General features: G+C 53.1%; 6 protein-coding genes across 6 annotated transcripts; 3 read left to right on the forward strand and 3 right to left on the reverse strand.

Moving 5' to 3' along the window:
- Positions 1-716: 716 nt before the first annotated feature.
- Positions 717-2,948, forward strand: CCOS01_09683 (lysophosphoplipase A; the record flags this gene model as incomplete). Its single annotated transcript, XM_060457840.1, has 3 exons — positions 717-860; positions 921-1,243; positions 1,322-2,948. The coding sequence occupies 3 exons, from the start codon at positions 717-719 to the stop codon at positions 2,946-2,948; spliced, it is 2,094 nt and encodes a 697-aa protein (XP_060311005.1).
- Positions 2,949-3,204: 256 nt separating this feature from the next.
- Positions 3,205-5,380, reverse strand: CCOS01_09684 (fungal specific transcription factor domain-containing protein; the record flags this gene model as incomplete). Its single annotated transcript, XM_060457841.1, has 4 exons — positions 3,205-3,550; positions 3,604-5,061; positions 5,114-5,238; positions 5,306-5,380. 4 exons carry the CDS (start codon positions 5,378-5,380, stop codon positions 3,205-3,207), a joined length of 2,004 nt encoding a protein of 667 aa, XP_060311006.1.
- Positions 5,381-6,065: 685 nt separating this feature from the next.
- On the forward strand, positions 6,066-7,026 carry CCOS01_09685 (uncharacterized protein; the record flags this gene model as incomplete). The annotated part of the gene is made up of 2 exons (XM_060457842.1): positions 6,066-6,098; positions 6,157-7,026. The coding sequence occupies 2 exons, from the start codon at positions 6,066-6,068 to the stop codon at positions 7,024-7,026; spliced, it is 903 nt and encodes a 300-aa protein (XP_060311007.1).
- Positions 7,027-11,773: 4,747 nt separating this feature from the next.
- CCOS01_09686 (MOSC domain-containing protein) lies at positions 11,774-12,907 on the forward strand (the record flags this gene model as incomplete). Its single annotated transcript, XM_060457843.1, has 1 exon — positions 11,774-12,907. The coding sequence occupies one exon, from the start codon at positions 11,774-11,776 to the stop codon at positions 12,905-12,907; it is 1,134 nt and encodes a 377-aa protein (XP_060311008.1).
- A 2,961-nt stretch (positions 12,908-15,868) lies between these two features.
- On the reverse strand, positions 15,869-16,192 carry CCOS01_09687 (uncharacterized protein; the record flags this gene model as incomplete). The annotated part of the gene is made up of 1 exon (XM_060457844.1): positions 15,869-16,192. One exon carries the CDS (start codon positions 16,190-16,192, stop codon positions 15,869-15,871), a length of 324 nt encoding a protein of 107 aa, XP_060311009.1.
- A 1,271-nt stretch (positions 16,193-17,463) lies between these two features.
- Positions 17,464-17,831, reverse strand: CCOS01_09688 (uncharacterized protein; the record flags this gene model as incomplete). Its single annotated transcript, XM_060457845.1, has 2 exons — positions 17,464-17,636; positions 17,708-17,831. The coding sequence occupies 2 exons, from the start codon at positions 17,829-17,831 to the stop codon at positions 17,464-17,466; spliced, it is 297 nt and encodes a 98-aa protein (XP_060311010.1).
- Positions 17,832-25,180: the final 7,349 nt, after the last annotated feature.

Here is a 25,180-nt window from a genome sequence, read left to right on the forward strand (position 1 = left end):
TGAAGCCAGACTGTAGAGCAACTACGAGAGAGGAGTGGTCGGCCTTGGTATCTTCACGTCGGCTGGCGCCTCTTCGAGCGCTTTTTGTCAAATTTTGCAAGATCCTTCGACTCATCCTTTGCATCGACAAGACCAATGAGAACTCACAGGTGCGCAACAAGATTAAGAATCCCACCTTTCTACTAGCGTTCCCAGAGAACCGGATCTCATCCGAGAAGAACTAAGACAGGGGGCTTGCGGGAAGTGCGTTTGCATTTTTGGACCGTGACATGGCATGCATCACTTGAGCCGGATGCGGCCAGCCTCAATGACCTCATTGGACTGACATGGTTGTAAGTCAGCCCTAAGGAAATAGCCTTGTGCTTTAACAGGAACAAGCTTTTAGCCCGTCAAGCCCGTCTGCATCTCTTATCCCAATAGGTGCTCCCGAACACAAGTGATTCAGAAGCGAGACGAGTAGTTGTTTCTACGAGACAAAGTTGTTCCATTTGCGGGGACCGCCTGATCGTACCTTGTCGATGAAGCCGGGGGTGATGCATCGGGACAAGAGGACCATGGCGAGGCGTCTTGAAGTACCTATACTACACTACAGGTAGCTCACTGGCACAGCTGGTAGATAAAGCAAGCTTTGCCTACCTTCTCAAGATAGAGCTCGAGCAGCTTTCGGCTCCTCATATCTAACCTGTGTCCTGATAGCCTAGGAAGCAAAGTACACCATGCCCGTGATAAATCGCCAATCTCTTGGCGGCGTCCTCCTCTTGGCCGGCCTAGCCTCCGCCCAGGGACAAGGAGACGTCGACCCCTTTGCGCCCGTCTACACAAGCTGTCCCTTAGGCTTGGCAGTGCGGTCAGCTTCAGAGGTAACTTGAGGTTTTGCCCCCCATGAACTTTAAGCATAGCTGTTGACTTTCTTCTGTAAGGGACTCTCGCGCTCGGAATCATCTTGGAGGGTAAGCCGCGGCGAAAAGGTCATCCCCGCGCTCAGCTCTTACCTCACATTGGCGAATATTTCTGGATTCGATGTCCAAGGCTACATTCAGCGTCTCAATACCTCCAACTATCCCGTCGTTGGTCTCTCCGTCTCCGGAGGAGGCACTCAGTCGGGTGTTGGAGGTCTTGGGATATGGCAGGCTTTTGATGCCCGCAACTCGGCTGCCGTTGCTGCTCGCACGGGTGGTTTGACGCAGGTTCTGTCATATATCACTGGTCTAAGTGGTGGAGGTGCCTTGACCGTGAGCACACTGTAAGTTCTGCCGACTGTTCTCTATCTGACTGCGTCTTCCCCTGGCCAACGAATGTAGAGTGCTTACATGTTACGCAGAGCTGCCAACGATTTCATATCCATAAGTGCTCTAAGAAAACAAATCAACTTCACTGTCGATTACACCCTGGGTCCGGACGGCAACATCACCACCTATCTGACAGATATATTTGAAAATGTTGGCGCAAAGGCAGAGACAGGACTTCCTGTCTCCGTCGCCGACGCCTTTGGCCAGTTCTGGGCAACCTATCTCCCAGAAAACCGTACTTATGGCAACTACTCTGATCTTGCCCAATCAGGAACCGTCTTCTCTTCAGGCGAAGCCCCAATGCCCATCATAGCTCTCTCTGAGGTCATCCCCGGACAGTCACCCACAATCGGTGGCATCATGTGGCCTGGAAGGAACAACACCAACGGATTCAATCTGACTTCCTACGAAGTAACGCCCTTTGAGTTCGGAAGTTGGCGAGGCGGAAGAATCCAGGCTTTCATGCCGACAATGTACCTTGGAACCTCCATGTCCAATGGCACGGCCCAGAACAGCAGTGAGTGCGTTCAGGGGTTCGACAAGTTCACCTTCATCCAGGGGTCTACAGCCGACGCTTTTGACGCGTGGTTCATCGACGACTGGTACGATACTCCAATATTTGCCAAGCGAGCGCTCAATACAGGCCCGCCAAACACCTCGGTCATCGTGCCTCCCCCTCAGTTCGAAGACGACGGGCGTGTGATCCTCGTCAACCAGACGGCCGAGTCCTTCAACCAGACATTCAACGAGTCTCTGTGGGCCACCTACCCGAACCCCTTTGAGAACTACAACCCCGCCATGCAAGGGATCGACGAGCTACTCCTCGTTGACGGCAGCCTCGGCGGGGAGACGAACCCCATCCGGCCCCTCATCATCCCCGAGCGCCAGGTCGACCTGGTCATCGTCTACGAGGCCTCCTCAGACGCGCAGTACAACTGGGTCAACGGCACCAACCTCGTCAACACGGCTCAGTCGGCGGCCCAGGGCAACATTCCCTTCCCGCGCATCCCCGACGTCGCGACGCTGGTGACGCAGAACCTGACCAAGCAGCCCACCTTCTTCGGCTGCGACGCCGCCACGTCGCCGCCTACGCCGCTGGTGCTCTACCTGCCCAACTCGCCGTGGTCCGGCTACAGCAACTTTTCCTTCTTCAAGTCCTCCTTCACGGACAACGAGTTCGACCTCACCGTCGACAACGCCTTTAACCTCGCAACCTACGGCAACGGTTCGGTAGATGCAGCGTGGCCCGCCTGTCTCGCCTGCGCGACGATCCGCGGAAGTCTGATCAGGGCTGGTGTCGACCTGCCGGAGCAGTGTCAGGAGTGCTTCCGCCGCCATTGTTGGAACGGACAGGTTGCCAATCGTACCATCACGGCGGACGATCTCGATCCCAAGCTCAGACTCAATTCGAGCCTGTCATTTTCGGAGTGGAATCAGACATACTGGAGCAGTCAGAAGACCACGGGTGGTGCTAGCGGCGGAGGAAGTGGCGGGAACAGCGGCACCGGGACCGGAGGCAATGGCGGTGGTGGTGCCTCATCCACACCCTCGGCTTCGGCCACAACGAGCCCCTCTGGTGCATCGAGTTCGGCCGAACTTGCACGAGTGGCGACTGCCGTGACTGTGGCTTCTCTTGTTGCTCTGATAGCATTGCTATAGGCTAGAATTATGGGGTATCATTTCTACAATTCTTTTTTACAGATAATAAGTCATTTCAAGAACTAAAAAAGACGTTGTGTTTGTGTGGCATTAGCAGCTCAGGGGCAAACGGCCCGTAGTCAGAATGTGTCTGCTCCATTCCAAGTACATCCGCAAAGATATCTCTTGCTTGTGTGCGTAGTAGAGGCATGTTGCTCAGTAGACCCTGGGCAAGATGCATCCAGTCCGTTACTCCAGAGAGCTTCAAGCGAAGAGCCTAGTAGTGGTGTGAGTCATCAAGGTCGTACTTCCAAACAGAGGAAAAGGACTGCGTCCGATATGATCTCACCTCAAGCTGTTCCTTGACATCATTGTCTTCCTCTAAGGGTGCCGTCACTCTCATGACTCTCTGCGTATGGACGACGTATTTGGCAATTTTGTAGATCTTGGAACAACCGTCCAGCACGTTGTTCAGATCACATCCTTCTTCCTTCAATCCTGCTAGGAACTGGATAAATTGGCCCAAGACCCTGATATTGAGATGGGCCTCTGATCCTGTGGGTTCCTCGAGTGCTGACCATAAGAGGATTAAGCTGGCCATGATGGGATAGCCGAGAAGAACCCTATCAGAAGTGTTAGTGAGCTATATAGAAAATCAAGAATATTTGAAACTGACCATATATTCACATAAGGTTGAGGTGGCATCACCCGTAGAAGATCAATGATTGCCCGAGCCGCCGACGTACACTTGGAGTGTGACTGCTCTATGCTGGGAAAGGCGCCCCTATTCACCCAGTCTGAGTACAGCGAGCATGACGGCTGCACGCTCGTCGCATTCTTAAGTCGCGCCAGGTTGATGTTAGTCTTAATCAGAGTGCTAAAATAGATAAAATGCAACAGGGCGGTGTGCATGTCCACCGCTCCCGTCGTCGAGGGGGTAGAAGGGTCCGGCCTCGATTCTTGCGGGAGCGAGCACTTCCACTCTTCCAGCTCACAATTGGACAGTATCATCATCATGTGATGTTCCGTACCTGACTGCAGCTGGAGATTGTGTGGAGAGAACTTTCCATGGAGTGTGACTTGGGTCCTTGAGAGTTGTGCCATGCTATTAAGGAGGCACGGCGAGTGCGAGATGCCATCAAAAACGGTCGCATCCTTATCTGGAAGCTCAACGGTGACATCGTCATGAGCAAACGGGTGAGATAGACCATACTTTGCCATCATGTCGGTGTTGAGTATATGTGTTGCCCAAAATACCCGCCTACGTCGCGCCGACTCGATGGCATCAAGGTTGGCATAAGTTTCCCTCTTGTGCAACCCGATGATCTGCGCGGTTCGGGCCGCCGCAGAAGCCAGCTGAGCCGTCGTGCGCGCATCGGCCGTCTGCAACGAGAACGTGGCTATAGCCAGCAACGCCTCGCAGGCCAACACGTTTGTCCCCTGCAGAAGGAGTTCAGGGACGATGGCGTATGCGTTCTTGTAGTATCCCCAACTCAAGCCGCCAAAACGCTCAAAGGAGTCGTTCGCGGTCCTCCACCGCATGGCGGCCCCGAACATGGCATTTGCAATCGCGCGCCTGGCTGAAGTATCACAGTCATTTTGGTCGGCGTGAACCCCGTACTGTTTGTCAGTATGCCCTAAGAATGTCTCTCTCGTCATGGCGGGACAGAAGAGCTGCACTTCCTCCATGACGGTGACCTCCAAATCCAAAATGTAGTCTTGGGGCGGGAAGCGTGCAAAAGTGGTTCGGCTGAAAGGCCTCCGGTCTACAGTTGCCTCAATCTGATTTCGAGCATTACGCAGTCCTTCTAGCACGGAAGTCCGCCCGAACAGATCTTTGGGGAGGAAAGGGAGAGCATAGGGTGGCATCCTTTCGCGCCGGCTGGGCCCAGGATCAGGATCGGCCGGATCACGCTGCTGTTGTTCTACGGCATGACCCTGGATTCTTTGCGCCAGACTTTTTGGTACCTTTATGCGCCGTTCGGCAAGCTGAGAAAGTGTAGTATCGACGAGCCCTTGGGATTGCCCTCTTGGATCCTCCAAAGACAACTGGCCACCGAGAGTGCCAATTTCAGCCACATCGGGCGCCTCGGCACTCAGTCGCTTTCCTCCTGGCTCGGATTCAACTTTGTTCCTGGGTAGAACGTCAGCAATTGTCGACGGAGTGACCCGCACTTGGCACTGACTTCCGCCCCGGGCCTCTCTTCCTGCGCTCAGTGTATACGCAAGGTACGCCCGATCTAGTGCAGAGTCCACAGGCCGGTTCTCGTCCGTCGCAGCGTCTTTTGCGTGATTTACAGTAGGCACATGCCTATGGATTGTAATTAAGTAAGTTCATATCGATTCCGACTGAATGGTACGGATGCGGAGTTGCTTACACTATAGATCCGCTTCTTGGTGACTTCTTCCGCATTGCTCTCGACGGTACTGGTGGCCTCAGCGACATTGGCCATGTTTGCTAGGTGATCTCTTCACCCTACGGAAGTACTTTGGACAGAGCAAGGAGCTGTTGTTTGATTCCGCTTGAAAGATGGGCAAACGTTGTGCTTCATGCGGGAGTTGTCGTGGGTAGTCGGGGGGATGTATAAGTGGGCGGATATTATTAAGCTTCCGCCCTTTGTAGTAGTCGGGAGAGATAGCGGATACAACTGCGGATGTTTCTGGCATGATTTGTATCCCCCGCTATAGCCTTTCTCGACTAGCTTACCCCAGCTTTCCGCAAATCAGCGTTCAGAGCGGCCCAAGACTATCATCAATTCGGAGACACAATTACATCCGCCGAGTCGACGGAAGCTCTGGACAAAGGTGCTTCCTCCACAATTACGCCATCTCATCCTTCTTCCATTCTGCACCTTCGATGTCCAAAGTTCCGAGTCATTGCCAAATGGGTCGGCAGAAGCATCGTAAACCCGACCCAGAGTGACAATGGCGGAGTCGTATCGTTATACCGTCGGACTTTCAGTCTAAACCGCACAGACGGAAAGTTGAAGAGGAGAGTATGTTATTGTACGTATAAGAGGACATGAGGGTCGCGACGAACACACAAGCGATCAATACACAACGATAGCAGACGACAACAATCTTTTCAGCACATCATATCTAGAACGCTTGTTAGATCATCCCCTACAAATCACAAAAATGAGCTCTTTCAAGAACGTTGCTCTCCTTGGCGTAAGTCCACATCCCAGCCTCAGAAGCCAGAGCACCCGAGATACTAAGAGGTCTACAGAAAGGGCTCTTGGGAAGCGCAATCACCACTGAACTTGCCAACGCTGGCTTCAATGTTACAGTATTCGGCCGCGCCGAGTCTGCCTCAGGAGACCTCCCTGCTGGGGTGCACTTCAAGACGATCGACTACTCCACAGTTGACACCATCGCCACGGCCGTCAAGGGGCAGGATGTCATCGTCTCAACCCTTAGCAAGGGCGGCCTCTTCATCCAGAGAACTGTTATTGACGGCGCTATCAAGGCTGGCGTCAAGCGCTACATCCCTTCCGACTGGGGCTCCTTCACCACCGACCCCAAGGCGGCAGCCGAGCTTACCGTCATGATGAAGCCCTTCACCGACACGCAGAACTACCTGAAGGAGAAGGCCGGCGAGATCGAGCACACAATCTTCTCCGTCGGCGGCTTCACCGACCTCATCGTCAAGTTCCCCATCGCCTTTGACTACGCGAACAAGACGGCGGCCGTGACGAACGGGGGCCACGCCCGCTTCGCCAGCACCAGTCTTGCCGGCATCGGCAAGGCGGTCGCGGGCGCTTTGAAGAACCCTGAGGCAACAAAGAACCGCAATCTGAAGATCCAAGAGTTCGAGGTCTCTCAGGCGCAGCTGCTTGCGCTCGCGAAGAAGTACTCGCCGCCCGGCACCGAGTGGAAGGAGACTAAGCTTGACGGTGAAGTTGAGCTGGAAAAGAACCTGAAAGCCGCACAGGAGGACTCCACCAACGAGTTCGCTATGTTGGGTCTAATCAAGGCTGCCCTACTTAGCGGCCGATACAAGTCTTCTTACGACAAGCTCGATAACGAGCTCGTGGGCCTCCCGATTCTGACCGAGAAGGATCTAGAGGCTAAGTTCGCGGCGGTGTACAGTTCCTAGACTGTTTTGCTACTCTACAGTCTACACAGTCGGAAATGGATAGTAAGGCTTACTTGTAACAAAGCTATGATAAGTAGAGGATGAACTACATGTGCAACCATTTTTGATAGTTGAGAATAGACTTTGTTCAGGCAGCTGTGGCGTCGTTGTGTGTGCCTAGAGAAATGACGAACAGACATATATGTGACAGCCGTTCCGTTGCGAGGATGCATTTCTTGCGGTGCTAAGCATGAAGAAAACAATTGTGGGTTGGTCTCCTGAATGCAATATCTTGCTACGCTTCAAGAAAAGTCGAATGAGCGACATCGTCAAGCGAACATGCATAAACGAGCGTTGGAATGCAGTGACTCCAATCGCCTCAACAGAACGAACGATTGACTCGGATAGAATTATACTTTGACGCCTCTAAACCATCACAACTAGTCTGCAAGTCTAGTAATGACAATGGGCCTATCAAACTACTGAAGACGCAAATATAGTATATCAATCACGCCACAATAATTCGTGCAACACCTAGATATTCTAGTCAGCTACAACTTTCCATTTCTACGTCTATCCACCTAGTGCATTTGAAAACTACAGCACCCCGTGGCAAATATTCACATTGAACACGATGTAATGCAACCCTAGAAAGGAGAAAACTCTTAGAGGCTACAGCTTACATTGCCATGGGCGGTGGACCACATTGATAATCCATGCAGTGCAACGACATCTACTCCATCGCGAAAGAAAGATACATCCAGTATACAAACACCAGAGTATCTAAGTGTCACAGATGCGCCCGCATGTACCCCGGGGCCATTATGATCTAGACCACTACTCCAGCATGAGTTGTAAATCGGATGCTGCAGTGACAATCAAAAGCCTGTTCCATCCAAATGTGCAAAACCCCATAGTGGTCTAGATGATAAGGATGAAATGGACCAGGTTTGACATCTGATATCACCCGCTTCCCTCCTCATTGCAGGCGCCCTCATTTCACATCATCACATCCAGGATTGCTTCCAAGCCCGCGCCGTCGATTCTTGGCAATACATCCCCCGGGCAGCCCCAAAGATTATGCAGTGTTCCAACTTCCCGCAGGATGGCGCTCTGTTCAGTGTCCACACTCCACAAGCGCGCGAATCTTGGCAAGGGGGCAGCACCCCTTTCGATCCTGCAGCCAGCCCGGGACGCCCGGCAGACAGGCCCAGCTGGTTGCCGCTGAGCATCGCAACATGAGACCCAGGGGAGGAAGGGCAAGGAGGGGAGGGGTTTGTGGTGGGGATGTAGGGATGGTGTGAGAGCACTGGGCAGTCAAAACGGCTTCTTGTAGGGGGGGTGGTGTTGGCGTGCTAGTACCTTGAAGGATCACGTTGGCTGGAAGCCTGGAATGGTCTCTGAAATCAATCCGCTGGCTGCCGCTGGACAAGGGCCCTCGTCAGCCATGGGATAGCCGAACTGCATGGCCGTTAGAAGGCCAGCATGGGAGAGTGAGGTTATGTTTGGGGAAAGGGGGTTGGGTTCACGGTAGTACCATATCTTAGCCATCTTTGTACTGCCATGCTGAAGCTGCCATTATCAAACATCAAGACATCAGGCCATAATCTTGAGTTAGTTTGAGTTTCGTGATCTCTATACGTTTTCTTATACGCCGGTTTGCCGGGAGAGTTTTCGTATATGCCAGTGTGTCCTTAGCGTTTTTGGACTATGATCTATCTACAGCCCCTAGGTGAATACGATTAATCCCCAGGGCCCATTCGCCACACGAAACGGCTATCGAGACCACGGCAACAACAGATGGGTCCCAGAAGGCTCCGTGTCAGTTGTCGATTTATCGGCCGATCGGACAAGAGCGAGAGGCAGCCGAGAAGTATTTTGGTCCACTGTGACAATGGAGCTGGCCTCGTTGGAATTTGCACAGGGCGGAGCATCTGACCCGTAGATGGGTATTTGGCCAAATATTGGCGGGCAGTCAAATATCTGATCGTAGGGAACTATATCTCAGGGTCCTCGTGGGGATCAATCTAAGCATACTATAAGAGAAAGTACGGATACTTTCTCCTTGTTGAACCTGTTGCCGTGGCTCGTGGACGCAGCTTCGCAAGCTCTTCCCACGGGGGTTGCTTCCGTCTCAACCCCTTTCCCCCAGCTCCATCTGGATAAATTATCGAGGATGAAGCCGATAATTATCGCGTTGATCATAAGATCAAGCCGTCGTGTACGCCAGTGCTCCTCGAAGGAGGTTAAAACAGTCCAACAACCCAATCACGCTTGCAGCATCACCCAGTGCCAAGGAAATCCTACCTGGACGTTTGAGCATCAAGTTACGGAGGCGTCCCCCTTTCGGATCGGTCCGCTGACCGATGTTGCTGTTGTCGGCGTCATCGACTTTTCGGCTCCCGCAAGTGCTCCCACTCCGTGCGTAAGTATTGCCCGAAAAGGTTGGACAGATAACCACCATCAACAACTACCCCTTGACCGATGACCGTTGGCCGTTGATCGTTGATGAGCTCCAGACATACGCAGCAGGGCAAATGGTTATCATCGGCAGTGCGCCGTTGGCTCCGGGTAAGTGTTCTCACGCACGAGCACGCGAGCAAGTGCGTGTAGTGGTGTACCGTAGTCTCCGGGAAGCCTTTCCTCCTAACCGTTGCGGTGTTGATACCCCCGCCTCGCTTCACCATCTTTCCTCATCCCCCATCTCGCTGATGTCGCCGAGGCGCCGAGGCGACGCCGAGGCAAATGGGGTTTCTTGAAATCCCATCTAGACATGTCCATGCCGGCCGGGGCGTATTGCGAGAATGGGCCAATCAAGCATGGCTGCATCATATCTCCCACATCACGGACAATCGAGCGCCCGTTTCTTTCTTTTCTCTTTCTTCCTTTTTTGCTGGGTATCCAACCGAGGGGGAGGGGAGGGGAGGGGCGGTCGGCCCGCCATTCAATGTCAAGAAAAGGCCTAGAACAAGTTCAGAAGCAAGTTTGACAGCCCCCGCTAACGGGCGTTTTGGTGGCACCCCTTTTCTTTCTTGCAGCTCATGGTCGGCGATCCCCCATGCGAGCAAAATTGCAGAAAAGCACGGCGTGGCAGAGGAAGCTCCCCCGGAGCTAAGCTAGTACACAGGTCCCCATTTTAGCGTTTCCGCGGGAAATTTCATGGCCGTTTGGAAAAACATGAGTCGTGTCATTTGGTTGCCATTCTGGGTAATCTCTTCATTAGTCAGGAGGCAAAGAGTTAGGGATCATGATACTAACAAATTTGTAAATGAAAGGGAGCAAAGTGACGCGAACCTATCAAATGGCGGTGGAGTTTTGGGCAGCGAGAATGAGCTTCACTTATTCCGCGGAATTCGGAAACAATTAACATGGTATCCAGCTTTGGGCAGCGACACACCACCACCACGCCCGCCGTGCCCAGACTAAGCCTGGAGAAGCTTAGCCAATGAGTGACGCCCCGGTTGCCATTCTCGGAAGAGCCCCGTAGTTATCCCCGTGCTTCGGGTCCGGTGGATCTCGGGACACGCCAAACGGTAAGCGACAGCCGGATAAGAGGGTGCGGAACAAGCGGGGGACCCACCCGGGGCTCAGTGGTTGATTTTGTTGACGTCGCTCTTTGCCCCTTCCGAGCCAGAATCCCGCCCGACCTGCATCATCGGCCTTGCAGCTTGCAGGAGCATCGCAACTGTTGGGAATGAGTTCTACCCTGCCCTTTCCTCTCGGGACCTGCCACTGCCTGTCATCACATCCCTAATTGAGACGGAGCGGGCAGAATCCCGCTGTGTTTCTGTCTAATCACACTCTGCTCCCGCCTATTCGGGCTACTTTTCCGCATTTCTCCAGGTCCCCTGTATCATCAACAAACCCGTCGCGGCTCACCATTTAGGTGTTTGTCCTATCTTATCAAAGGTGCCGGCACGCGAATTCATCAGTCTGAGTAGGGCTATCCTTACGGCCCAAGAAGAGGAGTAAATGAAATGCGCCGGATCACTCAGCCCTTCCGCAGTCGGGGACCCTCTTCGGCGTGGGGAACCTTCGGATGCAGTCCCGATGTCCAGAGGCACCGGCGCTGGCTTCGTCAACAGTCCCCCGTCCCCGCTATCTCTGCTATCACGCTTATCTCATTCTCACCCAACCGTTTCCGGAACGTCCGACGTTATCCCCGACGGCATCAATACCCCTAAGCAAGCAACCACTTCGAAACGAAACATTGCGCAAACCGATTCCCCAAAAAAATGAATGACCGAAAAGAGAAAGAATGCCCAACCCAAATCAGATATCGCGTATTTTTACCGAAATTTCTCCCCGGGCAGAATATGCCCCTTCTTTTTTCTTTACTTTTTCTGCTTACCATTCATGACCCCAGGCAAGTTAACCTTTTGCCAGACTGCTACGATATCGGCCGGTGCGGCTTCCTACTCTACGGATACGTGGGTGCATCCTTCCATCAGCCCTCCCTTTCCTGCGTTCCATGTGCTGTTTTCTCCCTTGGGAAGGATCATCCTTGCTCCGTTTGTGCGTAGCTAGACCTGAATAATTAGATTAACCTTTACCCCTTCCTCTTACCCCAAAAAAGCTCCGACTGACGTGCGATCTACCCAAACTCTCAACCAACTCCAAATCAACTTCACCCCTTCACAACGTCACACCGACTTAACCCCGTGCGTATCGAAAGAGAGGGAGAAAGTCATCACCTCCAGCCGCAACTGAATCCATCCATCACCACCACATTCAGACATCGTAGCGTCACACAGTCATTATCACCAAAATGAAGATCAAAGCACTCAACGTCTACCCCATTAAGGCTCTCCGCCCAATCCACCTTACCGAGGCAACCCTCACCCCGCAAGGCATCCTCCACGACAGGACCTACATGCTGTTCAAAGTCAATCCGGACTCGACCCTCCGCAAGATGCAACTCTCCACCTTCCCCCAATGCGCTCTCTTCTCCCAGGAGATCGTCGGCTCTCCCGACGAGGACGGCGGCGAAGAGATTCTCGTAAAGTACAACATTCCAACCCCGCCTCTTATCGACCACCACCTCCTCCAGGATACGACGCTTTCGGTGCCTCTCGTCCCGGATACATCGTCTCTGGAACCCATTTCAGTCGACCTTCACGGAAGTCCCGCCGAGGCACTCCGCATGGGGGAGCCATACGACGCCTTCTTCTCCGCTTGCTTCGGCTTCCCCACCATCCTAGTCCACATCGGCTCCGGACGCCGCCGTGTCCTCGGCACCCTCGCCCCAGGGTCATCCTCCAAGCAGCAACAACAGCAGCAGCAGTCGTCCTCTCTATTCTCATCCATCACATCGTATCTCCCCTCCCTCTCGTCTCTGTCCAAGTCTGAAGATGATGAACAAGCCTGGCTCACCTTCACCGACTGCGCCCCTTACCTCATCACATCAGATTCCTCCCTAACTTACCCATCCCTGACCTCCTTTCAGAAACCGGATGCCCCATCCACCATCATGCCCAAGATGCGCCCCAACATTGTCGTAGAAGATTCCTCCGAGGCACCCTTCGCCGAGGACTTTTGGGCGGAGCTGTCCCTCCCTGCCTCCTCCAACGCCAAGCTCCTCCTAACGGCCAACTGCGGTCGCTGCACCTCTCTTAACGTCGATTACGCCCTCGGCCGCGCAGCCCCCGGACCCGAGGGGAAGCTCCTCAACACACTGATGAAGGACCGCCGCGTCGATCCGGGTCACAAATACGCACCCGTCTTTGGCCGGTACGCCTTCCTCGAGGTCCCTTCCGTGGGAGACGGGTCCCTGGCCGGGGATGGAACTGTCCAAATCCGCGTGGGCGACCAAGTCGTCGTCACCCGACGCAACGCCGAGAGGACAGTCTTTGACTGGGACATACCGGCTCCCGCCGCAAAGAAGACCGTTGCCGTTGCATAAAGGGTCCATATCCGCAGATCAGATTTCCTGATGTTCGTGGTTGCAGCCCACTTCCCATCCACATCATTCTCCCCTCCCCACTTGGGCAGCCATCTTTTTGGTTTCCCACTTTTCCTGCTCTAGACTAGAATAGGCAACTTTCTTCACAAGACGGCCATAACACATGTCATTTCTCACGATTCCCACATGTCCAATAGGGGGAAGAGAAGGAAAAGAAAAAATACCGCGGAAAATAGGTAGCATTCTAGATGGAGTCAAGTCGTTGGCCGCACCGTTGGCTGCACCACGAACCAAGAAGAGGAAACCGGGCACACGAGGGGGGGGGGGGGACTATCACATGTGAGGTTGTCGCTACATACGGCATCATACCAGGTGGACGGGCGGGGGCAAGAGGCGGGAAGCAGAAGCAGAAAGTAAAAAGGAAAAAAAAGGGCAGAATGCCGTGTTACCTATCTGAACCCCTCGCGCATCACGTCTTTTCCCGGCATAAACCCACCTTTTCATCCCGAACCCCCCTCTGCATCGTGAGAATATCCGTGTCATCATCTCCTGATCTCACGAAAATGATAACGCAACTAGGAAACACCGCGGCTCTCCCATTGCCTAAGGTAGAGAGGCCTTTTTGAGGATCGAGATGAGGATCGAGATAAGGGCCTCACCGCCCTTAACACATGCACAATAGGCCTTCAAGTCAAAGCAAAATCCCCCCCCCCCCCAGATCTTGCCGATAGATATCTCATCTACGGAGTAGGTATCTATCTGTCCTTCCCTCTCTCTCATGGGCTGGAGTTGCCAATGACACCATCCCAATCCCAAGTTTCATATGCCCGTTACCTTTGTGTAACCCGAGAAGAAGCGCCACTCACTCACCCATTTCGGCGTTAAGTACCATAGGTGATTGGGGAGAAGAAATAAAGCGGGGAAAACACACAAATTTATACCCACCAGGGTGCTTGCTCCGTCTTCTGATACCCCAGATGCCCAGAACAAATTGATTAATAAACCACAAAAAGGGGAAGATGATGTGTGTGTGTGTGTGTGGGAATAGCGGTGCATCTCGCTGGAACTGGCACCCAGCGGATAAACATAACGATACTAAAAAAAACATCGAGAGATTCGGCGAGGCTTCCCGCGAACCTCCCCCCCCCCCTCCTAGAACAAGAGCAAACTTTCCTAATTCCTTCCCGTCTACCTATCCCACGCCCTGCCGGCCGGCAAGGCGGGCAACAACGGCCCAGCCAGCCAGCCCCGCGCGTAACCTGGCCCCCTTGTTCCCCGGTCCTCCCGTTTGATAATGTGTGCCGCGCGGGCGCCGGCGCGATGGGAATTCCTCAACCGTTCAAGAAAGTACATAACATTGGAAGGGCAGACAGAAGAATGAGGGGGGGGGGGAGGGGGCAGGCGCTGGCGGGAAAGGGTTAAAGCTTGAGGAGGGGGACAGCTAAGATAATTCCCCCGATCTTCGCAGCGATTGTGTGTGTGTGTGTGTGTGTGTGTGTGTGATGTGCAGGTAAGGTATCTATCCGCACCCATCCCCATGCCGGTCGAAACTCACTCGAGTCGATCATTTCATGGTCCTTTTTCTGCCCGCTCTCCTGGGTACATGTTTGAGTTGGGTATCTACCGCATATTTGCCCAGCCCATGAGCTCTCAAAGTTCATCACCATCTCGTCATACCTTCCATTGCTGCATCTTATTTGCATCTCGACTTGAGAAAAAAAGCCTGGCGCATCACTACTGGGAACATCAGGTTTATGGAAAAGCAAAAAAAAAAAAAAAAAGGGCATAAACAACAATAGCAATCTTCACCGAGAACGATCGACACATTTAGTCTCGCGAACCCATCCATCCCGCACCAGAGCCTCATTTACCTTTCTTACTACACCATCATACGTCGTCACAAAAAAAGCGCCTACTTACATGTTCCTCGACCAATCATCATCACAAGCCACCCATCACAATAACTCGCCCAATCCCATCACACACGCGCCCGTCGTCGAATTCGTCGGTGTAAATCAGCCAAGGTTACTCCGTGGTCTAGTCTGGTCTAGTCCACCTTAGTCTGAACGACGACCACCACTCTTACTCTCACTCTGCCTTGTCACGCAACTGCAGCACTACTCGTCTTGTAAAGTTTTCCTGGTGCACATTTGACCCCGACTGCCTAGTTACACCGAAAAGGATTTTCCCACCGCAAGCCTTCGCGTAAACCTTCGCCTGTTGCGAAATTCAAGACAATGATAACGAGAAGAGATGAGGGGGAAATGAGGGCCGTTCTTGAAAGACCAACAAAAACGACACGACAGACTTCACCGAGACACACTTCGGAGAAATATGTAATGCGGGCAATTGGCCGGCCCTTTCCTGTCAAACGCAGTCGTACAAGTCGTCAGTGCCAGTGTCATACCATGCCATGTGTGCCTGTACGCATGTATGTATGTATGTATGTATGTATATCAATGCCATGCCGAGGTCGTGCCATGCTCTACCCGAATAACATCATCTTGTACAACCACAAAAAAAAAATCCCCGGATCTACATTTTGTGTAACGTAAACACATAAAAAATACAGCCTTGAATCCCAGACTTGGATAAAACCACATCTCCGAATCGTGACGCACAAATGTCTCTTCACCGACTTCTTCCCGTTGAAGAAAGATCAAGGAAATTCGAGTCGAGACGAGGCGGCATGGTTACACACGCATCGCGCCATATGGTTCTTCACCGGTGACCGGCATCCTCGGGCCATGGGTGACACCGAGTGAGCGCTTCATCGGCATCCGAACGACGTACGTCCCTTTCAAACCAAAAAAGGTATCCCGCCCACATACCGAAAGGTGTCCAACGTCCCCCAGACTCACAGAGTCACAGGTGACATGACATGGCAGGTTCTGAATGACACAAGGGCGGGCGCAGCAACCATGGTATCATGGCTAGACATACATTAGGGTTTTGATTCTTTTATATTAGTGCTTGGCACCTTCTTGGTCTTTCCGGCATCATGGCACACGTAGAAGTTCCATGGTTCTTCAGACCCGGACAAGCGCTACCTATAGATTCGCTTGACCAACCGGACGCGATACCGTTCTGACCTGGCAGCATCATAGTCATACGCGAAACCGAAGCGCAAGGGGTTCGATGTGGTGCAGAGACTCCTTGAACAATACTCAGCATGATAACTGACCAAAAGGCAAGAGCGTAGCGTGAGGAAATAGAAGTATTCTGCGTCAGGAGGTAAAAAGAAAGAAAACTCGAAATTGACAAATAACCGCCGTTCCAGTCCATCAGCCTTGCGTGCTGTTGTGACGTGATCTAAGCCCATATTTTTTCTTCTGTTTGCCATGCTCCGTGAACCATTCCCAAAAGACCCGAAATCTATTGTTAGAGAAAGAAACCGTTCCTTCTCGCTAGTACCACTACCAACATTTGTCGTGCTCCCTCGCTCGCCCCCTCGCCTTACTTGCTCCTGCCCCGCCAACTTTGGCGTTTTGCCCAAAGGAAGAGAGAAAAGGAAATAACCAGGTCGTTGTTTGCCGTAGAAAAGGGGTATTGGGCATTGCGCGGCCGAAAAACTCCGTTACGTATTGATCAAAAGCGTGAAATGAAATGGAGACGGGCGATGGGCGCGTCTTCTTGCGGTCGAATCAAGGAGCTAACCGGCCGGAGCGTCGGCGAGCGAACGAGCTGTGGATGGATGATTCCTCCCTGCCGATTTAGGCTCAGTGCCTGATGGTTCCAGATTGTGACCGGGAAAGGTGCCGTCGCATCATTCCCGTCTTCAGCCAGGTACGGAAACTCGAGGGCATCATCGCACAGGGGCTCAGCTGTTGACACAGGCGCTAGGGCGTGACCCCCCTGTGGACGGGATACGCTCCCCGCCGGGACCGTTAAGCTGCAGCCAGCTGCAGAGGTGCCTGAGCCAGAGGGTCCCACGTGCGCCATGCAGCACCGAAATTCGGCACCACTGAGCTAAACCAGAGTTAAGACCGAGGACCCTGCCGCGACGGCAGGGGGGGCGGACCTGGTCCTGTCTGGGTGGTGTAATCGGCGTGCCTTCAAAACGTCCGGGGAGGGTTGCAAACAGAATGATTGAAAAAACTCAAAAATCGAAAACGGAAAGAGTTGCATGGCTTTTTTCGTGTCGACGGCCGCCGCCAAAAGTGAAGGAATCAAAGGGGGAGAACCCCGCGAAGAGGTATCCGATGTTGTCCGATCCGAAAAAATCCTGACTGTCATCGATCGCCAGGGCATTTCTCAAGCTCATGCGCGTGGTATTGCGTGTTTGGTGGTGCATCGCTGTCGGGATGAACCAATATAGTCCTGCAGCGTCTGAAGGTCTCAAAAGGGGGCCCTAGGCTTGTGTTAGTAGGTGACATCCATCAATTGCAAGATGACATAGTTTGCAACTGCCGTGCCGCATTGTCCACCGACGGGTATTTCCATCTGGAAACCTCGTAGGTAATGAAACAAGAGAGGGCAATGAGATCGGGGATCGGATAGGGCGAGACATTTGTGTCTGGGTGGTGACGGAAGGGAGTTTGCGTCATCAGAAGCAACTAACATGTAGCTGGATTTCGAACGAGGTGACTTGCTCGAGGTGAGCAGCAGTGTGTCTTTGTGAACATACCTCGAGTGCATCCAATGCCAAACCCCCACGTTGCCGGCATGCCTCCATCTTGCGTCCCCTCACGGTGAGCACCATCTTTCCCGCAGTCGGTCGTCTGGGGTGCTCAGTAACGGCGCCGACAAACGCTGCACCTCAGGCGCTTTGAGTGCAGGGCCGGCAGGTGTGTAGCTTGCAATACCGGCACTCAAAGATACTCCAGTGGGGTCCAGAATGGCATAGGTTGCAGGTCCATTGGATCAAAGTGCTGTCCGACTTGATCATTTTGAACGAGTGGGCGCAGGGGCCCGCGACGGCCATCTTGAATCGAAAGCAGCTGGAAGGCCTGGGAAGCTTAGGGTCTTAAAGGTTGTGTCTGGAAGGACCCGGACGTGCTGGAAGCGCTGTGCGTCGTGCGCGCGATGTCCTGAACCGCGTGGTTTTTGGTGCCGGCGCTGCTGTCGGAGTAGTTGGTTGGCCCTGAAGATCGAAAGTAACGTTCGCTAAAAGCTTTCGATTTTGGCCCTCTGGGAGAGAAGCCTAACGGTTCGGTGGCAGAACGACGGTCAAGCTTTTCCTTGTCTTTTCTTCTTTTTCTCTCTTGGATCTGTGGAACTGTATTAGCAATGGAATAGACTTATTTATGATCATTATTTCGGTAGGTGATGCCGCCGTCTTAAACATGATGTGAAGGCTTGTAGGCGGGTAGTTGGAACTCACATGAGAGAGAGAGGCCAAACGTTGATGTGATGTTGACGAGCAAGGGGGTGGGTGTTAAATCAAAGTGTCTGAGTTGAAGAACTGAGTCAACTCGGAGTGTTTGGAGAGGATGCTAAACGAAGCGGGTGGAGTGTGGGAAGGGAGAAAGAAAGAAGTCGGAACCATTAAGGATTCAAGAGGAATCCAAGAACACAGGAGGATGTGGTTCTTGTTTAAGAAAAAGGTGAAAGAAGGTTTGCCGGTCGGTGGGTGCTATTGATGGCATGGATGTGATGGGTAAGGATGAGGGCGCGAATGAAGGAAGTGCGGGTGCAAGTGCAAGTGCAACTACCGCGAGGCAAGTGCAGTTGCAAAGTGAATCTCAAGATGAGCGAGGTATCCGTGTCCGTAAGGTCAGGTATTAAGTTAGGCCGCCCAAGGTAGAAAGAACTTCCAGGGAAGGTGAGGCCGGGTGAGGGCGAGGGCGAGTGTGAGGGTTAGAATGATGTGCCCCACGCCAAAGTGTCAAGGAAGGTACGGGATGGTCCGAGGGTTTTGGGCAGGAAAGAACGGCAGCAGGGAAGGGGCCATATAATGTCAAGGAATGTCGAGTAAGGAAGTCGCGCCGACATGGTCAGGAAAAAGGAGGAAGAAATGAAGCATATGCGCTTGCACGAGAGAAGTGGGAAATAGAGGATAGGAAAAAAACTAACAAACTTTAGGAGCTTCCAAAAACCGAGGCAATCAAGCTGCCTTTGGTCAAGGTGAGGTAGGTAGGTCGGTAGGTACCTTGGGTTGAGTACAAAGGTGAGATGGCTTAGTATTGTATGGCAAGGTACCTTGTGGTAGGTAGGTGCTGCTCGGTACGGCAGAGAAAGGCCAGTGCCGGATGTGATGATGTATGTGTGCTTTGACAGCAAAGCTTGGTGGTTTCTTCTTCTCACAAATAGCCAATGCAAGCCAGGCAAAGTCAGCAATGGCAATGGACGCCCAAGGCAATTGCCGTTGGCTAATGCTGTGTGACTGGTCGAGCAGCGAAATGAGGGAAAAAGGTCGACTGAGATGAAGGTGAAGTGAGATGACTAGCAAGCGGGTGTGAGGTGTAATGACGATAAAAAATAAATAAAAATAAAGATAAAAGTGCTGCTGAGAGTCAATGCAGTAAGTAGCTTGAGCTTGAGCTTGGGGTGTAGGCACGGAGTAATAGAGCCCTTTGGTTTTTTTTTCTGCTCTCGATCGACTTCCGGCCAGTGGTCCTCAAGCAACCCTTATATGGATGGACCATGGTCCCACGGACGGAAAATCGTCTGATTGCAATGCAACAGAGGGCTAGGTATTCCTCGACAATCGCAGCTTGTATAAACTCTAAGCATTGGTATTACCGCATGTCCCGTTCTTCGGCAGAATTCTGAGGTGCTGTTTGTTGCTGACCGTCCCTGTCCGCCCGGACCCAGCCCGTCCCAAGGTTCACAGCGGGAGCGTCGGATTGGACATTGGATTGCCCTGTCCCCGTTTCCACTCCTGGTCCGTGTTGTCGTCTGTCCGTGCCGGTATTATAGAGGATGCACAACACGGTACTGGTAGGGCTGCCAGACTTTTGGCTGGCTCTGGCCGGTGCCTCTGGAAAGTCTAGTTGACATTGCCGTGATTCTGTGACGGGAAAAGGACGTAACGAATCCCGGCGGCGGGAAGCTAAGCATACACTCCGTACCAGTCGTAAGGTAGTAAACTCTTTCTTTTTCGAATTAGAGCCCGATCATAATCCAGTATGACAGCAGTAAGGGACTAATAAGGTACGAACACAGCTCTGGAAGCATACCTAGTCCATGAGTCCCGGTTTCCGATGCTCACGCAGCCACTGACGGGATATGCCTTGCAGTTCAGACTTTAGAGGCGCCTGCGCTAGGTTGGAGAAGCTCGACTTGTGGTGCCCTGCACGGTACCACAAGGTACCGCTGTCATTCCTCCCCAATTGTACCTTACCATAGCAGGGATCTGGAATAGGTTGAACTTTCAGAGTGAGCTGAGCTATGTACCACAGTAGCCGGACGTGGCATCGTTACAGCACCGAGACAGACTCATCACATCTATGGTGCCCTCTCTGTCCTTGACAGGTACCTACCTGCCAACGGTTAACCGACCCAACGATGCCGCTTTCTCGGCCCTACCACTTTTCCCATCTCATTTGTTCGAGCCGGGAGCACGACGTCTTTACATGGATGCCATGTCAAAACGTCTCCCGTCATCATGGCCCGGCCCGTTTCTGTTCGTCTGCACTTGGGGCCTGATGATAGACCAAGGTACTTCTTCAGTACTTTGCCCGAGAAAGACAAGACGGGCGCTACCCACCCATGGTCGCATGTCATGTCTTGTATCGCCTAAAGCTAAGGTAGAAAAAGGGCTTCCGCATTCCTAGTTGCCCATCTGCCATGCGTGCCATGCCCCTTGGGTACGCAGTGAGGTCTTGTCCGTAATGACGACAAACCATAATGATGCTTGCTAGTGCAACAGACGGTCGAATGCCGTCGCCCCTTCTTGCATACCTTGCCGTGTCTCGCCACCGTTAATGGCCAACGGCCATCGTGCGGAGCGGCAGCAAGGGATTTGACAGACAGGACCCATCAAAATGATACCTTTTGGTTGTGACTTGATCATGATGTATGGGCCGTTCCTTCGCGTTGCACAATGCCTCGTGGCACATCACTACCGCTTCCACGGGAGTATTTTGTCTCTTCCGCTTTTTTCCCCATTCGCGACAAGGATAGTTGTATTGTTGTCGACCACGCTGGCTGATCATGAGTCGTCTCGTGGGAATCCGAGCTAGAGGTCGTCATATTGCCTGGCTGTGCTCCTTTCGTCTTGGTTGCAATCAAATCTGATCCGAGCAAAACCGCCGCGTACTTCTCTTACCACGCCCGGCACCCAGGTTTTCGGACTGTTCCATTCAAAGTAATTGATCTGGTTCCCCGTTTCCAGCTGCCTTCTACGGACAACTTCGATATGGATCTGCATCTCAAGCTGCAAGCCAATAAATCTTCCAACTTCATGTAGCTCGGCTACCGTGCTCTGGGAGCTTGGGACTGTCCCCGTGCGTGGTGTATGTACCTTGTCGTGTAAATTCAAGGCCCCTGCGCCTGACAGGTTGAGCCTCTGTGGCCCCGGGATCTCCTCCGGCAGGCTAAATTTGGTCATCATTGGGAGGGTGGGGCTTGATGAAATGTTTCTGTTTGACTTCAAAGGGAACCTGATCCGGCCACAAGGTTCCGTGGCGCAGGGCCCAGAGTTCTGACATGTAACAACCACGACCCAAAGCCAATGCGTCCCATGCGGTTGACATTTGCTGGCGGAAAAGGAGAGCAATCAACCTGTGCAGGGTATGACATGAACCAAGAATAACAGCAAATGCTCTCTCAGGTAGAGAGACGGCAGGGCGTCCAGCTCCGGCTCCCGAGTTGGTCGTCCGATTGGCTCGTTCTGCTGACGATACCATGCACGGAGCTATGTACTTGGTATCCGTAAAGGCCACTCTGGGGTCGGCAGTGGATCGGATACAGTACGACCGGGCCTCCGGATGCACCGTCCTGTCTAGAGCACCAAGTCTGAAAGTCTTTTGCGGGCATGCGTGGTGGCAGAACGGTCGACAGGGCCGGGATATGGAGAACCCATGACTTCACCACGAACACTTTCAAGGTCCAGGCCTCGTTGGAGAGCGAAAGAGGCCTGTCTGCTCGAGTGCCAATGTAACGACGTAGGTTTCCGGGCTTAAGTCTAGGCTGTATGGGCTGTTATGGCTATGGTGCGGCCTAGGTCGCAACCTTCCTTGGTGAAGATAGACTGCTTGTTGCATGGGCAGATTATCTCCAGCCTAGAGCGGTACATTTGCAGCTAAGCGGCCAAATGCGAAGATCCTTTTCGATCCGGTTGCTCGCTGTGTCTTTGCGCCACGAATCTCTCCGTGCGGCTCGGAACTCTCCCAGACAGGGCGAGTGGGTTGGGTTTGGCCATGTGTGGGGGAACGCCCCAGAAAATCATTGCAGTTTCTGGTGTCCTGTCGGGGAAAAAGCGGCATTCTGTTGCGACGAAAGCAGCATGCTTCGTACGGATAGTTGGGCAAGGAGAGAGAACCTAACCACACAGATTAAGCGACCGACAAGCGCATCGATGCCGCATGTACTTTTGCAACGCCTATCTTCTCGAGCAGAAATTGCCGTGGCCAAGCGACTGATTCTTGTTTTCCGAGATGCTGCGCGCGTATCATGAGGTGGTACTTAATATCCTCAAGTTAAGGGCAAGGAAAAAGGTTGCAAATGTGGCAGTCGAGTCTTGTCCGCATCGAGGCAAACCCGCAGGAGCTTTGCAGGGGATCAGCTCGTGGCCACTGGCTGGGTCGACCATGCATTGCGTGGCAGATCTCTTCTGCTCTCCCTTCTCTTCTTCTCCCACCTTGGCTTGTACCCACTGAGACCAGATTACCTGCATCCACTGCCCAGAAGCACCCATGGCGGGGAAAATCCTTTTGTGCCCCCAATGGGAAGCCGGCCTGGGGGGCATCCAAATCTTTCATCGAATGTTCTTTGAAAGCGCAAGGCGAACGAGGCTTTAGCTTGAACGATGGGCTGGATTGGGTCGTTAGAGCGTGGCCAGTGTAGCAAACCCACTAGAAGGATACTGGGATGGTGCCGAGCGCCGGCAAGTTCTGCATCTGCCGCGTTTTACGCAGGCAGGTATCCGTGACGATATAATGTAGGATGAGCAGCGATGTTCAAACGCCGGGCCCTCAGGAGCAGAGTATCGTGAAAACATTGCGTCGTGTGGCATTGAGAGAGAGAGAGAGGAGCATCAGCGAACAGCTAGGTGACGTTCTGAGGGTCCTTTCCGTACAATGCAGACGTGAACGCTGTCCGAGCCATGAAATGAGTTGAAGACTGGACGGAGACCGACGGATGACGGACCGTACGTTCGTAGGTACACTGCAACAAGGTACGTATGTGATTGTGAGCCGCATGGCCTAAGTTTGGCCGGATTTGACCAAGGGATGATACCCGTTGACGACGACCAGGAGTAGGCTTAATTGCGTTCGGCGTTCTCTACTTGTCCCTGACAAGGCTCCTCGGGCCAGTAGCCTGGACGGACCGACGAGGGAGTAATCCCGAGATAGTGCTGCGAGAAACGGGGCAATGATCCATTGCGAAACAGCTGTCATGGCTTACAGAAACGGCTTCAAGGCCCTGGCGCAAACAAATAGGTTGTCTTTCCGAGTTGGCGAGCCAGGGTCTGAGCCGCCGCCGTTTGAAGCCAGGGTGATTAGCCTACCGTGGACTATAGACCATGGGCCATGTCAAAGTCAGTCCACCATGCAACGCGGAGCTTCTGGAAAACGGAGAAGGTGTGGATGGAGGCCGCTTTACCTATAGAGTATGGAGTATGGAGTAGTGTGCGGTACGGATACGCCGTGATGGAGCAGAGAGGAAAGAAGCGCGCCCGAGGCGGACAGAGACAAGAGAAAACGAGCGACCGGAGCACTCCGGACATGAGTTGTTGTCTTCTTTTCTCTTCCTGTAAACGGAGAGCGACAAGGCATCGACACGTGTAGGTAAGGCGTGGGAAGGAAGGTAGTAAGCAGCCTTGAAGCTAGGGTCGCCAAGATGACGGCGTTTGGAATGGAGTTGAATGTGCCGAAGCGAACGTTGACCGCGGACGCTGTCTTGTTTGTTGCCAGCGGTCAGATTGGATTCTGGCTTCAGGCTTCAGGCTATAGTGTAGGAATGCCGGGCTAGAGTGAGTGGTGTGGATGTTGCAGAACCCGGACTGGAGTTGCGAAATAGCCTCGGGCGTTAGCTTGCTTACCTTAGGGTGAGGTAAAGTTCCACCTTCTGCATAGCGCCTACTTAGGCAAGGACCGGAAACTCAACGTCAAAGCTTCCTTCCCGGACAGGCCTGACAAGCAAAAACCCACACAACCTTCAGGCTGGTCTGGTGCAGTGATACTGGTGGTGGCATCCCAAAGTTGAAAGCTGCATGCTGCCCGCATTGAAGATTGTGTGTTTCTGGCAGGCGCGCCCCAGGTGGCTGCCTTTCTTCGCCAACCTTCTTGAGGTAGGTACGGTAGCGAGTCTCGTTTGATCGATGCCTTCCCAGACCGATTGCCAACGCAGCACCACACTTTCCAGACCGGTCACAGATTTCAATGTGTCTATCCCAATTACAAACTACGTGGGTTCTTGAAAACCGAAGGAAGCCGGAAGTTTGAGGCTCGAGACTTGCACACCCATTCCCATATCTAGCAATCTTGGGTATGACAAGGCAAGGCGAACGCAGCGCACACCAGCTTTGACCGTCGACCGAGAACCCTTGGTGCCACCCACGTTCTCGCTCATGCGATACGGAGTACGTACGGGCAAGCGCCTGAAGAACGGGATGGAGGCAAGCAAGGGCGCAGCGCATGCTAAGGTACGAATACTAATTGGGCAAGTCTAGATATCTACGGCGTAAAGCAACTTCCATTCACTCCAAGACACCTCTTCCTGGCCAGCCGAAGCCCTCAATCTGGAAGGAAGAGGCTCTGGAATGTCTCCCGGCACCTTCTTAGCTCGGCTCGCCCGCCTCATGCCGTGATGCCCCATCTCCAACATCAGTTCTGGTACAAAGAACGAAATGTCATCCCCTCACTCACTCCTTCCATCCCGCGCCCAGGAAAGGTACTTGGGCTTGAGGTACCTTAAGGTATTCTGCAAACACCACTGCTCTTGCCCTGGATCGTAGCTTGTCACGGTTGGCATCACATGACCTCCATGTCACGCTTCCCAAATCCACTTCTCATCCACTCTCATTGCATTGCCAATGACAATGACGGAGACAGTCACATTTGGCCCGCTGGGTCCTAGCGGCTCATCCGCGACGTTGGAACCGCCTTCCATTTTGACTTCAATCTCCCGCTGTCGGCCGCCTCTCCGCATCCTTCCCTTTCAACA

This window comes from Colletotrichum costaricense (genome assembly GCF_030867565.1).
Source record: "Colletotrichum costaricense strain IMI 309622 chromosome Unknown Scaffold_10.1, whole genome shotgun sequence".
NCBI lineage: Eukaryota > Fungi > Ascomycota > Sordariomycetes > Glomerellales > Glomerellaceae > Colletotrichum > Colletotrichum costaricense.